The 16,356-nt window shown below is 52.7% G+C and overlaps 4 protein-coding genes across 4 annotated transcripts; 3 read left to right on the forward strand and 1 right to left on the reverse strand.

Annotated features, from left to right (window-relative positions):
- Window positions 1-827: 827 nt before the first annotated feature.
- Window positions 828-9,577, reverse strand: SETTUDRAFT_39554 (uncharacterized protein; the record flags this gene model as incomplete). Its single annotated transcript, XM_008027720.1, has 8 exons — window positions 828-2,433; window positions 2,458-4,632; window positions 4,711-8,350; window positions 8,407-8,544; window positions 8,594-8,792; window positions 8,830-8,924; window positions 8,982-9,306; window positions 9,374-9,577. The coding sequence occupies 8 exons, from the start codon at window positions 9,575-9,577 to the stop codon at window positions 828-830; spliced, it is 8,382 nt and encodes a 2,793-aa protein (XP_008025911.1).
- Window positions 9,578-10,293: 716 nt separating this feature from the next.
- On the forward strand, window positions 10,294-11,505 carry SETTUDRAFT_28437 (uncharacterized protein; the record flags this gene model as incomplete). Its single annotated transcript, XM_008027707.1, has 1 exon — window positions 10,294-11,505. The coding sequence occupies one exon, from the start codon at window positions 10,294-10,296 to the stop codon at window positions 11,503-11,505; it is 1,212 nt and encodes a 403-aa protein (XP_008025898.1).
- Window positions 11,506-12,502: 997 nt separating this feature from the next.
- On the forward strand, window positions 12,503-13,527 carry SETTUDRAFT_39556 (uncharacterized protein; the record flags this gene model as incomplete). Its single annotated transcript, XM_008027721.1, has 3 exons — window positions 12,503-12,613; window positions 12,668-12,835; window positions 12,892-13,527. 3 exons carry the CDS (start codon window positions 12,503-12,505, stop codon window positions 13,525-13,527), a joined length of 915 nt encoding a protein of 304 aa, XP_008025912.1.
- A 791-nt stretch (window positions 13,528-14,318) lies between these two features.
- SETTUDRAFT_161302 (uncharacterized protein) lies at window positions 14,319-15,596 on the forward strand (the record flags this gene model as incomplete). Its single annotated transcript, XM_008027840.1, has 1 exon — window positions 14,319-15,596. The coding sequence occupies one exon, from the start codon at window positions 14,319-14,321 to the stop codon at window positions 15,594-15,596; it is 1,278 nt and encodes a 425-aa protein (XP_008026031.1).
- Window positions 15,597-16,356: the final 760 nt, after the last annotated feature.

The following is a 16,356-nucleotide window of genomic DNA, read 5'->3' on the forward strand; positions in this document are numbered from 1 at the left end:
TCTGGATAAAACGCGACTACCCAGTCATCTGCCAATAGGCTGTGGAGTGGATCTTGGCCACGCGCAGCGAGTAGAGCGTCTGCCATCCGTCGCACGTCGATAATATGGGGCGGAAAGCCTCGTCGATCTAGCTCTATGATCCATTGAACAAGAGACTGCTCTTCGACAGCTGATAGCTTGCGATTGACGGAGGCTGTCTCTAATCGTGGCTTGGTACCGCGGAGGCGTCGTCGGAGCGTTGTTCGTGGAGCGTCGTATAGCATAGCAGCTTGGCGCTGGCTTACAACACGTTTTTCTTGAAGCGCGCGAGATGCTAGAAGAACTCTACCTTCACGAGAAGTCTGTACAGAGCGTTGTTGTCGCGGCATAGTGGTGGTTGTGGAGAGTATCGCGTCAGGTTTGGTGGGGTGGGCCACTTACTGATGTGGGCCGCTTACTGATAAAACACGTTACTGACCCTGCACGTTACCTCTACCCATTTCTTGGCAACCCTACCCCTACCCTACCCAAGCTTGGACCACCCCTACTCTACCCTTACCCTACCCCTACCCACCGTCGAATACCCAGTTATCACCTAGTGTCAGAGTTAAAGCCAATTCAACTCAAACTTGAAAGACTCCATGTCTTTTGAAACGATAAGAAGACATTACACTATGGACAAAGGCAGACAGTTTGATGAACACGTGATAACATCATCTTTCATCTCAAAAGTCGTGCTAGTTGCTAGCTAAGTAGTTACCCACATATCCTACTGTTCACAGCACCACAACTTTGCAATACAAAAAATTTCAAAAAATCTCGATTAACCTGCTGCTATGATCCACAATCTATTTCTTGGCCGGACCCTTGCGCAAAACAGGCGACACAAACACTTCGTCATGGCCCACAAATGTGGCTTCAACACCCTTGGGCATACCCATCGCGATGGCCCTGCGCATCCACTCAGGCGTCGGCAGAACCTCAACATTGGCCCCGAGTCTCTCTCTGTACATTCCCGCAAGATCCGAAAGCAAGTAACTGTTATTGCTGCAGTAGTTGTGTACGGCGAATGATTCACGGGAATCCAGGCTCCACGCCATTTCCACAAAGTCCGGGACAACCTGGCCAACATCGATGACATCGAGCTGGCCGATCCACAAGCGGGGATCCAGCGCTGGTACGGCCCGCATCTTGGTGCAGTAGCGATCGAGAGCTACCAAGGGAATCTCTTCAGGGGCATCATGGCCCATGATGTTGGGAAAGCGATGCACCACCGTTGGAGGGCCCTCGACGTTTTCAAGCAGCATCCCACCCACCCATTTGCTGGCGGCGTAACCCACGGCGCTCTTCATCAACGAATCGACGTCACGTGGCGGTGAGATGCTCGAGGGCGCCACTTCTGCGAGTTCCGAAGTTCCCTTCTGCAGCATGGCCACCGACGAGGATGAGATGTAGTGCACGGGGACGCTGCGCGGCATCGCCATGGCAAGCAGTGTCTGTGTCGAGACCACATTGGCAGCACGCATCGCCTCGTACGACTTGAGATGGTTGACATCGGCACCCAGGTGGATGATCACGTCTGCTGTCTGACTGAGGCGCTTGAAGTCGGTAGCAGAGAGTCCCAACAGCGGCTTGGCTAGGTCGCCGGCGTATTCACGGATTTTGGCGTCCTGGACGCGTACATGGCGTGAGCGGATACACAGACAATGTACCTCAGCGACACTCGCATCGGCGACCAGATGGCGCAGCAGGTGAGTGCCCAGGAACCCTGTACATCCTGTAACAACGACCCGGCGAGCGTTTGTCCGAGGCGGCTCGGTGCTCGCCATTGCATCAGTGCCTCGCGGGATGAGGCCTCGGATTCCGCTAATGAGCTCGGCCACCTCCTTTTTCCAGTCCTTTTCTGGGTCGCGGCGAGGCTCGTTGTCCTTGGCCTCTGTCTGGGACGCTGTTGGGGGCCCTGCACGAAGCTTCCGCCATCCTGCTAGTGCATCCTCGCATACGCGCGACAGGGAGTGGTTGGTCGACATGAGCTTTAGTACCGGCACGTCGACGCCGAGCTCTTTGAGGAACCATTCGCGGATACGGACCGAGACCAGAGAGTCAACGCCGTGATCGACAACAGGGACGTCGACTGCTATCTGAGCCGGGTCGAGCTGGAGCATGTTGCCCAGCGCCACGCTGAAGCACTTTATCAGAATCGTCAAGCACTGCTTTGGATCCTCGGCCGATGCCAATTGAGCTTCGACCTTGGCATTGCCCTCGACTTCTTTGGCATCAGTGCCTTCTTCCACGCTATCCTGTACAAGGTAGCATGAGAGGCGTGGGTCTTCGTGCCACGCATCCGGGAATGTTGTCTTGATGGCGGTGATGAGCTCAGACGGCTGACCAGAGTTGGGTCGACCGCACACAACCGCCTCCGCGAGCATGTCGTGCAGGTCTGTCTCGGCTTGTCTGCCCAGTTATGGGAGGAGAGACCTCTCAATAGCATCGAGATGCTCCTTTTCCGAGCGGAAAATGTAGCCCAAGCCCGTCAGGAACCCGATTGCCACAACGGAACCAGCTAGACCACGAGCATGTCGCTGGCGCACCAGACTCGACATAAAATGGTTCGCTGCGCTGTAGGCAGACTGGCCTATGATGCCTACCAGCGATGTTGCCGACGAAAGAACAATGAAGAAATCCAGCGCATCTTGTTCGTTGCTGAAAATCTCGTCCAGGTTCTGAGTTCCAGCGACCTTTGGCGCCAGGACAGCTTCAAAGTCGTCCCAGGACATGTGGGCGAAAAGACGGTCTCGGAGAACCATGGCGCCATTGATGACACCCGCAATCGGCGGCATGGTTGCCTTGATGTTGGCACACGCTTCTCGCAGCTCTTCCTTCTTGGTCACGTCGACCTTGACTGCGCACAGGTTGGCTCCTTTTCGAGCCATGTATTCAATGACGCCCTCTGGTACCCTAGGGTTTCGGCTACCCAGCACTACGTTTCGAGCGCCGTGGTCAACCATCCATGCAGCAACAGATATGCCGACGTCCCCTGTCATGCCGAAAAGGATGTAGGTCTTGTTGGCATCGAAGAGCCCGCTTTGATCCAGAGGTCGAACAGTCGTGGTGACGCTATCGGTAGTGCGCCAGTCTATGACAGCCCCTTGGCTCAATGCTTTGACTTTGTCTTCTGTCAGCTCTCCAATGGATGTGACATGGTCTGCGTGACTTGCGCCCTTGATTTCGTCATGACCAATAACCTGGGCTAGCTCGCGCAGCTTCTCGCACCTGATCGGAATCGTCAGATCATCACCCTGGATTACCTTGGTAGAAGAAGGCAGGGAATCTCGCATTAGCTTCGAGAGATCCTCGTTTTGCGCGGCCTCCAGGTTGATCAGTGTTTTGACGCATCTTGGGACAAGTGACTGAAGATCTCGCTTGCTGATGTACGGGTGGATGAAACCCTCGTCTTGAGCGCTTGCAATATCTGATGTCGTCAGGGACACTGAGACATTGGCTTCGTGGGCAGCACGAGTAATGGCCGGCTTGAAGTGGTTTGGAGCGCCGTGTACCCAGATGGGTGCCTCAAAATTACCGAGAAGAGATGCAGCCATCGCTTGTACGATGAATCGGTGCAGCTGCTCAGCATCTGAATCCCGCTTGTCTTGTGTGCTGACATTGTCTCCACGGTAAAAGATCTGATCTTCCGTAGCCGTGATTATGGAGCGGTTGAATTCCGAAAAGCCCATGACTCTGTCTTTAGAATGGACATCGTGACCAATCCAGAAGTAAACGGGCGCCGGGCGATCGAGTGTAAAAGCATGGATGGATGATGCCATGACCTGTACACGAATCTCGCTTGGCCTACAATCGCCGACAGGGTAATCGAACAGCTCCAAGGCTCCGTCTTGTTGAGACATCTCGACGCCAGTATCAGAGAGCTCAAGACTGGTACTCTGGGTGAGCTTTCGGTTCTTCGCACTAGCGCGGCGGTTCAAGCTGTCTAGGCGCAGCACTCTGGGTACGTAGAACGCGCCGTCTCTCAGTGCAAGATGAGGCTCATGATTCCAGAGGATATCATCGGAGTTGGACTGGTCCGTTGCGCCAAGTCGAAGGAGAAGAGTCGCCAGCAATTCCGGAGTGAGTGAATCAGGCTCTTCCGCGTCAAGGAACTGGAGTCTCAAGTCACTGCATTCGGCAAGCAGTGTTCGTCCTAATCCGACCGTTACGTTCGCCATTGGATTTTTGCCCGAAGCCGCTCCAGACGTCACCCACAGAACAATGCTTGCGTTCCGGAAGATTGTTTGTATACCCTGGAACGCAGCCTCTGTCATGACACTAAAGATGGGGTTGTCCAAGTCAGATAGACAGAGAACGACTGCTCCACTCGGCACCTCGATGCCCTCAAGCTCATGCAGGTATGATGCACCGTGAGAAGCAAGTATTTCCTGAGACCTGGCACCAAGTCCTGACTTGTTACCACCAACAACCAATACCGGTCCTCTGGATGCCAACGGCTGCTGCTGAGAAGTGACAGAGAGCGGCCCCTGGAGTAGCTGGAAGGTATCATCAACTGCCTGCGACATTATCACAGAGCAATAAGAAGGCGTCGAGCTTGCAGTTACTCCAGAGAACCTGTTTGCCTTGAGCAACGCGTCCCACTCCTCACTACTGATGGTAGGAGCCCAGACTCGCCCTTCGTCTGCACCCAGGAACCATCCAGGCAGCGTGCCCATGATCAATTACATAGGGAGATGGTCGCGAGTGATTTCCAGCAGGACTAAGTAGCCTCCGGGCCGGAGCAAGCGGCGGCAGTGGCGCAGTGTTTCCTGGAGACTGCGAGTAGCGTGGAGACAATTTGAAGCAATAACCATGTCAAACGAGCCTTCATCAAAGCCTTGGCCCATGGGGTCCTTTTCAATGTTGAGTGTTTTGAACTTGAGCTTTCCGCCGTGCTGGCTGAATTTTGCCTTTGCAGGCTCGAAAAATCCGGCTGAGATGTCGGTATAAGTGTACGACGCATACTGATCGCCCAAAGAGGACAGCACCGCTCGCGTGGTACCGCCTGTTCCGGCACCCACCTCGATGACATTCATGCGCGGGTAGCGGTGTGCAATCTGCTGCACCAACAGGGCAAAGTCGAGGTTAGCATCCGCGATTCCAGTGCCTTCGACGTACAGACGGTCCAGCATGTCGTCGGTCAGCAACACCTGTAGCGCAGGCTTCGTTCCGCGGGCAATAGCAGGCAGATTCTTCCCGACGGCATGAAGCAGTTGCATGTCGTTGTTGCCAGCTGCAAGGTAACTAGCGCTCCACCGCTCGACATCCTCCAGGGTGTCGTTTACCCATTCCACTTCGACATCTGGACGCTGGCCTGCCTCGATCTGGGGAAACAGATGCTCTCTGACCCACTTCATCATGTGGCGTCGGTGCTTGCTCATGAGCAATAGCTCCGACGGCTTGATCTGATCGCGGAGCTTGCGCAGATAGAAATACGCTATGCGTGTCAGGAGCTTCTCAAACGCCTCGGCTTCAGGAGAAAGCTTGGTCATCTGGCTCGGCTCAATACCGTGGATTGCATCGCGCACCCAGTTCTCGCTTGCGTACAGCCATCGGTCTTTGTTTTGGTTCAGCGCAGTGTAGTGGACGCCACGCATTTGCACGTGGACGGCTGCGTCGCTCTCGCTGAACACCTCGATGTCGCCCTTGAGTGCCTTTGCTTCGGTCGATGTCAAGACGCTGTCTGCCATCAAGGGGCTATTATATGTTGACGATGTGTTGATGCGGACGCAGTCGATGCGTGTGGGGAGATACACAGTGTCCAGGCGGCCGTCTTCAGGGAAAGAAAATGCGGCCAAGACTCCTTGAATCGCAGTGTCGAGGACTACGGGATGCGTAACATCACGAATAGACGAAGACGTCTCTGGAGGCGATGGAAGCGTCACGACCGCGTGGTTGAGATGGCGGTCCACACTGGTTGCTCTGAAAGGCAGCGCGTAGTTGTATCCTACCTTCGACAGGTAGGAGTAGAACTGCTCCATATCGAGGGTATTCATGGGGAGCAGGGGTCTGTTGCGGCCAGGTAGGGAACTATTGCTGGGTTCACCGAGCCAAAGTCTAACGCCAGCTGAGAAATGAGCTGTGAGTCCATGAAGAGGACTATCCAGCTTGGCTACGTTGACGTTGCCGCTGTAGCAAGCCACTTTTGCCGTGACGCAGTCGTCAGACTGGCCTGTAACGGACACAGTGAAGAGAACCTCGAGGCCGGGGGAATCTTCTGGCAAACCCATAGCGCGAACAATCTCCACATCGTGCAACTCGACGAGGCGCAGCGCTGTCTCATTGTCTACAAGGCGTATAGCGGCTTCGTACGCCATTGTGAGGTACCCCGTGGCTGGGAAAAGTACTTCGCCTTGGATATTATGACCAGTCACCCAAGGAAGCTCGCCCAGCTTGAAGATCTGGCGCCAGTGTACCTCTCGCCTGCTATGTTCGCCCAACGTTACAGGGTGACCGAGGAGCTCGTGTCTTGGCTGGTTCTGAGAGCGGAACACGCGAGAAGCCCTCGATTCACGCCAGATGAGGCTATCATGGTCCCATGGGTAACCTGGCAAGTTCTTCAGGATGCTAGGCTTCTTTGGTCCAGCTTGTGGCAAGGCGCGATGCATCCCATCGAACGTGACGATAGGGTTCTGAGATGGGAAAGACGTCCAGATGAGTCCTAGAGCATCGGCAAACGCTTCGACGGCATTCTCTCCGCGTTTCAAAATACCGCTATATGGAACGGAAACCCCAGTCAGCGACTTCATGACTTCAGAGCTGGGTCCCTTGAGAGCAGGGTGGGGTCCAACTTCCAGTGCGAGGTCCATGATGAAGGGCTCTTCGGAAATAGCTCGGTATACTGCTTGCGAGAACTGGACCGTGTTGGTTAGGTTATCGACCCAGTACTGGCCTTCGAGCAACTCCATGCTATCTTTGCTATCGAAAGAGCGGCTGCGTCCATTGGGGCCCCAGACACTGGAGTACCAAGCACATCGCTTTGGACCCCTGAGAGCTCGGACTCCACAGTTGCGTAGCGACTGTAGATAGGGTTCGGCGCAGGGAAGCATGTGATGAGAATGGTATGCGGTGTCTACAGCTAGCACACGAGCAAAAGTCTTTTCCTGCTCTAGCCGCTCTTTGGCTTCATCAATGGCGTCCGCATCGCCGGCCAGTGTGCAACTGGTGGGAGAGTTGCTAGCAGCCACTTTGAGCGCAGACCCGAACTCACTACAGAAGGCTGACGCTTGCTCGAGACTCAGTCCCACAGCCATCATTTTGCCGCGTTTCTCGTCGGGGCCCTTGGAGAGGTGTGAGTGGAATCCCCGGTAATAAGCAACGCGGATGGCGTCCTGTGCATCTAGGTACCCTGCTGCATAGGCACAGGCAATCTCTCCAGAAGAGTGGCCAACAACGGCAGCAAAGGAGATGCCGATGACGTGCAAGACATCGATGAGAGCGATCTGCAAAGCAGTACACAGTGGCTGCGAGATGGCGGCTTGACCAATACGAGACGTCTCTTTGGACAGCGAAAGCTCGTCGATAAGAGTCCAGTCTGGGCGTTCGCCATGAGGAAGCGTGTCAAGGCTTCGCTGCAGCCGGTCCATGGATTTGCGGAACACAGGCGATGCATCGTACAGTTCCCTGCCCATAGTAGCCCACTGCGCGCCTTGCCCGGTAAAGACACCAAGGATGCGGGGCGGCAAGTGGTTAGGAATTGCCGCAATGCGGGAAGTCTTTTTCAACATCTCAGTTCGTGCTTCAAGTTTCTCTGCAAGTTGGGCAGTCGACGTGGCTGCAAAGGCGGCTCGGTATAGGAAATCAGCGCGCTGGAACATGGTGCGTGAGAGCCGGTCGATATCTGTATCAGGGTGCTTTCGAAGGTATGCAGCCAGCGACGTAGCCTTTGCTGCCAATGCCTGTGCGGAATTGGCAGATAACACAACAAGTCCGCCATGTTCTGCAGTTCTCAAAGGACACCGCTCGGGCTTCTCATCCCAGCTTTCGATAATGGCGTGCGCGTTGGTTCCTCCAAAGCCAAAGCTGTTGACGCTGACGCGGTGAGGCTGGCCGTCTGGAAGGCTAGGCCATGACGTTAATGTGGTGGGGACGCGCAGTTTGTCGTAGAAAGGCCAGATCTTGGGATTCAGGTTTTTAAAATGGAGATTTCCTGGAATTGAACCGTTCTGAACTGCCAGAGATGCCTTAAGGACTCCAGCGAGGCCGGCAGTGCCTTCAGTGTGGCCAAGAACAGTCTTGATGGAGCCGACGTAGAGTGGTGCCTGGTCGTCATGGGGTTCCGGACTATGAGAAAAGAAAGCTTCATGTATAGCTCGGGCCTCGATAGCTGCGCACGTCAGCGTCTCAATTGAGCAAGCGATGATGGACTGTATAAGCACTTACGATCTCCTGCCGGTGTGCCGGTACCATGGGCCTCAAAGTACTGTGGGCGATCAAGTGGACTGTTTATGTCTAGCCCACACCTTTGGTATGTCTCTCGGATAAGCCGAGCCTGCGCTGTTGCGCTCGGCATGGTGATGCCTACAGTAGAGTCAGATGCTGTCACAACTACAAGGGTTGGAACATTTACCCGGAGTCCGCCCATCCGAGTTTACGCCAGTCTCACGGATGATACATTCAATGTGGTCACCGTCGGCTAGGGCTTGACTAAGAGTCTTGAGAATAACGGCAGCGAAGCCTTCGCCTCGTGTGTAGCCGTCGCCGGATGAATCCCACATGTATGAACGGCCGTTGGGTGACAGCATGTTTAACTTCAATTCCTTCGTCAGCTTTGATGTATATTAATAGCTTTACAGTTCAACATACGTTTGACAGGGCGATAAACGGCTCAGGCCCGAGAATAAGATTAGCGCCGGCAGCAACAGCCATACTAACATCACCGTTCCGCAGCGCAAGAACAGCTTGATGCAGTGCCACAAGAGATGAAGAGCAGGCCGTATCTCAAGCTACAGACGGACCTCTCCAGTCAAAGAAGTAGGAGAGGCGATTCGCCAGGATCGACATGGAAGTACCGGTTGCGTGGTACTGTGGCAAGCTATCGAAGCCTCGCATAGCAACAAATTGGTAGTCGAAGCTCATGGCGCCTACAAAGACACCTGTCGCGGAGCCTTGCAGCTGGGGTATCGAGTATCCGGCCGATTCAACGCCTTCATAGACTGTCTCGAGGAGACAGCGTTGTTGGGGATCCATGGCCTCGGCTTCCTTGGGGCTGATGTTGAAGAAGTCGCGGTCGAATGCTCGGGGATCATCTTGCAAAAGATATGCGTGTCGTGCGTTCAAGCTCTGTGAATGACCCAGTTAATTATCAACCCGGAATTTGAGCTGGAAATAGTGGAATATAGCGACTTACACCGTGGTGTTGGCTGTCTTTGTTGTAGAACCCTTTCGTGTCGAAGCGACTCGGAGGAATCTCTTGCACAATGTCTTGAGGGTTCTTGAGGAGACTCCATAGTTTAGATGGAGAGTCTGCACCACCTGGAAACCGACATGAGGTTCCTACAATGGCGATGGGCTCTGGGATGGAGAGGAGGTTGGTCTCTGGATAGCTACCCATGATGATTACGATAGTTCAGGTATGTGAGAACTTGGTTTGTGTTCGATGTAGATTCGAAATATAGAAGAATTAAACTTGTCGGCAAATCTTGTAGAATCGGGACGTCTTTTTAATGTGTCATCTTATGAATTCTTGATTTGAGGTTTTCGGGGTGATGGGAAATCTAGGTCCCCGAATTTCCTAATTTGGAAGACTACGGGGTGTTTGGTAGCCTACGCTAGTTCCATCGCCCCACACTTGGACCGTAACTGCCGCTGTCATTGATGCAGCGTAGGCCACATACGGTAAAACCGTCAGTGTTCCGAGTTGTGGGATTCAAGGCCTCCCATATATAGTATGGCACGCATTCCGCATCCGCCGATGAACCACCGATCGGATCCGATCGGTTCCCTACACCATAATTTCCACTATCGGCACTATTGGCGGAAGCGGGTGAAAGGCGAAGTCGGGTCAGACGGAGATACAGATCTGGCAGAGGATCTCATGAAACCGGCGCTCCCGAGACTTCCGCTATCTGTTCGAACTATAAGTTGGTAAGTATTGTCTTGGCGACGCTAACCGTATCCTGATTGAAGTGTATACCTGTAAAGAGCGTCTCAATATTTAATTCTGCAACTTCCTTCAGGAGGAACTAACAAGCAAGCTTCTATTCAAACACTACTCAGCTATTCAATTCAAATACCGCTTTTCTTTTAGCATTTCATACCTCAGCTACAATGGGAGACGCATCACCCGATTCCAACTATCTCATTGAGCAGCTCAATCTGCTGGTTCAAAGTACAGAGACTCTAAGCCGAGGAGTCGACGAAACCCAACGTCTAGAGCTTCAGCGCCTCACTCGCCTTGCTTCGGTCGCTTTGGAAACACCACCCGAGACCACGGAACGCGTCATCTTCGCATACCTACCTCTGGTCACTGCACGCATCAGCAACGACTATGGCATCCTCGCCAACTTGGTCAAAGGCAGCGAGGTCAATCCAGTAGCTTTGTCCGACCTTGTTAAGACCAGTGGTTTGGACAGATCTCTTGTTAGCTCCATCATGGACTACCACTGCTACGAGGGCTCCGCGATTGAGCCTCGCCAGGGCTTTTATGCGCCCACGAAGCTCACCCGTAACATGACGGATCCATCTTTCGTCCACTCCTCAACCACCTTCCACGACATGGTTGGACCCGGTTTTGGGGCTCTTCACCGTCTTCTCAAGAATGGGCCTGATCAAACTGGTCAGAAGACGGCCTTCCAAGTCGGGCACCACACCACCAACAGCTTCTACGACTGGGTCGAATCCCGGCCGGAGGTCCACGAGGCGTTCTACGGCTACATGGCTGGCCTGCACTCCATCATGGCGCGTTGGATCAACGCTGTGGATTTCGATAAGGACTTTGCGCGTAATGTCAAGGTGAACGAGGTGGTTTTCGTCGATGTCGGCGGTGGCGACGGTGGCCAGTGTCTTGAGGTGCAGAAAGCGCATAAGCTGGGCGGAAAGATTATTCTGCAGGACCGTGCTGTTGTCATTGACAAGGCTACCAAGGCTAAGGAGGCTGGGATCGAGTGCATGGTGCACGACTTCTTCACTGAGCAGCCAGTCAAAGACGCCCGTGTCTATTGCATTCAGTTCTGTCTCCTCAACTGGAACGATGAGGACTGTGTGCGTATTCTCGCGGCTCAGACTCCTGCCATGGGACCTGACAGTGTATTGCTCATTTCGGACTACGTGCAAGGACTACGATGGGAGAACGAAGGTGGGCCTCTAGAGGCGGATTTGTTCACACCGGCCGTAGCCCTCTCTTCGCACATTTGCCATGGAGCTAAGGGAAGGTCCCGCGCAGACTACCGTGAGCTTTTGGAGCGTGCTGGGTTAGAGCTAAAGGAAGTCAAGGCGCTGACCAGTTTCGGTCAGGCATTGATCATCGCTAAGAAACTGTAGATGATAGTAAATTATGATTAGCTTCTTAATTGATTTTTTCCTTATGATTTGGTTACTTATAATTTGTCTCTAGTTGATGTTTTAAACACTAACGGTACATGCTGGAGCAAAACTTCTTGCAGCTTGAGCTGCATATTAAGTTGTTTTGCGGAGGGCAAATTGCATAGAGATGTTGATATTGGTTATTTTTAGAGATACCGTAGCTATTGGCAAGATATGTAGTAGGATGTTAGGAATCACTATCTTAAGTTAGAATAGCTGAACTATCCATTTACATACTTGACAATGCTGGAACAGTGCTACGAGAAGAACAGCGTAACGGTGTATCATCATAATAGCCAAAACTGTGCCCCTTTTCAGCACAATAACGGGCTGTAGAAACGTGTTTAGAGATGCACTCAGACGTACTATTGGTTGCAAAGTCACGTGAAGCATTGCAACAGGTCTTGGCACCTCGCTCACACGCCAATTTATCACGATCAAAGTAGAAACATGTTTTCATTATTTTTAGGCAATCAAATTCAGTATTTTCCATGTTTTTCACATGTAAAGTGCATTTTCCGTGGTAATTGGTGAGTTGGGCGTGGCATGGACAACCGGTCGGCGTCGGACCGGAGAAAGTGAGCCAGCCCAGCCTCCGACTCCTTCGTAGCCTGGACCCACCATCACCGACTGAAAATCTCGGAAACGCAGTTGGTCACGGAGTCGGTGCCCAAGTATGTGGTCCTGCTCGCTGATGCAAAGCCACGCGGTAATGAGTTCCAAGAGGCCGTAGAGGGCCGAGAGCAATCAACCCTAGCCGCGAGAGCTTCTATCGCTGGGGCTCTTTCACATATTTGACTGGAAACACCATCCGCCTTGCTCTCATAGAACCCAAGGCTTACCTTCTTACTGGTATTCTTGGGCCCTCAAGCTCACTGTATTTATCCATTGATTAATTTTTTCGAAAGCGCCATATCGAAAACTGAGTGTGCTGTTCATCAGTCCCAATCTCGCCATGGCGGAGAACAGAAAAGAATTCGAGTTCAAGACTATTGATGGCCTGACTCTACGTGGATGCATGTTTCTCGGTCCCAAGGGCGGTCCTGCTATCATTGTCAACGGTGCCGTAAGTCAATCTCGATACATATGAACAATATAACCAGGGCTGACTTGTTTCTAGTTCAACTGCCCCAAGGAAATATTCGCACTTGATGTTGCAGAATGGTTTGGAAAGCATGGCGTAACGGCTCTGGCCTATGACGCTCGTACTCTAGGTCTGAGCGATGGCATGCCTCGAAACGATCTCGACCCACAGAAGATGGCAGAAGACAACCATGATGCTGTCACGGTAAGCACCATCTTCCATACTATGAGCATTCCAGATTCTAAGAATAATATACATAGTTCCTACAAAACGAGGGCTGGGTCGACCCAACCCGCATCGCCGTATGGGGATTCTTCTACAGCTCCGGCATAGCTCTCGAAGCCGCCGCATTCGACAAGCGCATTGCCGCCGTCATCGCCCAAGGCCTAATGCCAAACTGGTGTCTCAACCCCGCCGACCAAGAAGCCATTGTCGCTCTCGCAATCGCGGATCGCGCAAACCAGCTTCGGGGCAGCGCCCCTGACTACATTCCATTGTTGAACCAGAACGGCGAGCACCTCCTCATGTTCAAGTACCTGGTTGATCTCACCGATGAGCAGAAAGCACATCTCCCCGCGTGGGTCCACAACGCGAAGAAACTGGCGCCAAACTTCAAGGACCGCATGACGGTCCAGAGCTTCTATCGCCATGCAAAGTGGAAGCCAATGCACATTTTTGAATCTGTTAGTCCTACTCCGGTCATGATTTTGACCCCCGAGAAGGATGAGATTGTGGCGCCGGAGCTGCAGCGGAAGATCTTTGAAAGTATGAATTCGAAGCTGAAGAGGCATGAGATTGTCAAGGGGAAAGGGCATGCAGACTTTTTGGCTAATGTTAGTCTTGATAAGGTGTTGGGAGGGCAGTTGGAGTTCTTGAAGGAGGTTTTTGTTTTTTAAGTATGGCTTATTTATTTCACGGCATATAAAACTGGTTTCGATGATTCCTGACGAGATTGCTACTGTGTTTTCCTCGAAACCCCGTTGGGATTATCTGGAAGTATGATTTGACATTTCAATGCCTCTACTCCACTGGAAAACTATGCACTGATTTTGTCTGTTTACGCAAATCGAAGTAGGGTACCCCTTATTAGAATTCTTGACAAACTTGACAAGCGCCTATCACCTGTTGGTTTCAAAATGGAGTTTTTCGTCTATAGAGAGTTGCAGGATCGCCTTCCTGTTCCACAAACACTCCAAATACACGCTTCTCTTTACCACAATACTAGTTCTATACACAAAAGATAACGTCAGAAGCATCTGGGTTGAAATGTGAGAACCATTGCACTGCCTCAAAAGCAAGCCACTGAATGTGCTGCTTCAGGAACGATGGCAGCGGTAATGCTCCACCAGAAAAAATTGTACCCAACATCACGCTCGCATGCATGGAAGTGCGCATATCCACACTCGCCTCGCCTCAGGCATAGTTTCAGCCTAGTTTACTCTACACAGAAACTGGTAAGATAGACTAGGATCACCTGCATATCCCCGCATGATACCCATCATGCCCATACACGCTGCGGACCGGCAAACGCTGTACCGGTACCGAGCCTCCGACTCGGCAGCCGTGCGCCGACCAGTATGCAAGTTCCGATAGTTCGCCTCCAGACCGTACACAATTTCTACTTTTAAGCAGCGAGAATTCAGAGAGAAACTTCAGCTTCGTTCAGTCATTACATTCACTCGCCACCATGGGCTCCTTAGCACCCGCTCCATCCGTAGCCATCATTGGCGCTGGCCTTGGAGGACTCACACTCGGTCTTGTCTTCAAGCAACATGGCTACGACCCAACATTCTATGAACTGCGAGACCCTGATTACGACTTAGGTGGCGCCATCATGCTGCAGCCCAACGCTCTGTGCGTCCTGGATGCTCTCGGTGTCTATTCCCGCGTCAAGTCCCGGGGCTTTGGCGCCCAGGTCATCACATTCCTGGCTGACCCTGACCTCGAGTACACAGGCGAGTACTGGTTTGGACGCGAAGACATCTACGGGTACGACGCGATTCGTCTTTCACGGCAGGTTTTGATCCGCGAACTAAGAAGCCTGGTCAAAGAAGCCGGCATGGAAATTCACTATGAGCGCAAGTTTGAAAAGGTGGTGACGGAAGACGAGTCGGGCGTGTGTTTCCAGTTCGCAGATGGCACGCAGGAGAAAGCAGACCTCTTGATTGGCGCGGACGGTGTGCATTCCAAGGTGCGCGCGTACATGTATCCGGATGTGCATCCTACATACTCCGGCGTCTTTGGCATCACGTATGCTTTCCCCACGGCCAACCTCTCTCTGCTGACCCCGGACTTTCCGCTTCCGGCCTCGATTCAGCACAAACTGGGTTCCTTCATCATGGCGCCGCAGAACGACGGAGGACACGAGATGTTTGCAGGGCGACAATACAAGTACCCGAATCAGGATCGAGCGGGCTGGGATGCATTGGCAAATGATAAAGAGAAGCTTATGGAGATGATTCAGCGCAGCACGGAAGAATGGTCTCCACTCGTCCAGTCGGTACAAGCTCAAGTCAGGAGCCCAGACACGCATTCCCTGTCCATCTGGCAGTTCGACAGCGTCCCCAAAATGGAGCGCTGGTACTCATCCACCGGGCGGGTCATCATGCTCGGAGACGCCGCACACGGCATTCCACCATCCATAGGCCAGGGCGCCAACCAAGCCTTTGAAGACGGATATAGTCTTGGTTTGATGCTAGCAAACGCCGACGGCAAAGTCGCATTGACAGACGCACTGAAGGCGTGGAACGACTACCGGCAAAAGAGAATGGAAAAGGTACTCACGCTGACGCTGCAGGTGCTTTCGATGCGAATGTCCAACGAAGAGAAGGCAAAGATTCCTGAGGAGCTGAGGTGGGACGACGATGGAAGCGAGGGGGGCAAGACAAAGCTCTCGTGGCTGTATGTCAACGACGTGAAGAGCGATGTTGAGGCGCTGCTGGAGGAGCTGGGTGTCGAGCGCTGAGGTCACGGGTACGAATGAACTATACGGTTTAATAGGTTCAACAAGTCTTTCGCACGCTATATGCAATACCATCTGAAAGACGACCGTTTCTCGGCCTGCTCACATTGTACGTGGGAAGTCAGCCTCCAGACCTCCTTTCACGCGTTTTCCGGGGGTATCATCGCCAGCACAAGCTCTCCGTAACACCCTCACGATGCTACTTACGAACTCGGAAATGCATAGTACGGACTGAAGTCGTGACTGTGGCTCTATCGCCGTATGAGCTTCCCCCTCTCCTGCTACACCAGTGCCAGTGTCAGTGCCAAGGGGAGACAGCCCTGCACCAACCAAGTAGCGGCTCGTCAAAGATTCTCAAAGGATCTCGGGCCTGGGAGGGTCAGCCATGTGCATGGTGAGGCCCACCAATCATGTTTCGCAGATCTCAGCTGGTTGCAGGAGAAGGCTCGGCCGCTTGTTCGCGTAGTAAGTATGTCGCTTGTTTGCTGCCTGCTATCCTGGACTAAATCCTTCCTAGAAAACAGACTACTAGAGCTATCCTTTGATGGCCAAGTAGAAGATCTACAGGAGGTAAACACTAGTACGCCCCAAGGCAGCCCCGCTTCTCTAATCCTATTTTTAATCTACACAAAACCACTATTTTAGTTAATTATAACAAATAGAAATATTTACTCCTCTTCTTATATAGACGACCTAAAAGAGACTTCTATGCAAGAAGCTTACCTATATAAGAAGGACTTTCTAGCAGCGCGAAACACCTACC

The sequence above is a fragment of the Exserohilum turcica genome (genome assembly GCF_000359705.1).
Source record: "Exserohilum turcica Et28A unplaced genomic scaffold SETTUscaffold_20, whole genome shotgun sequence".
In the NCBI taxonomy this organism is placed as follows: domain Eukaryota; kingdom Fungi; phylum Ascomycota; class Dothideomycetes; order Pleosporales; family Pleosporaceae; genus Exserohilum; species Exserohilum turcicum.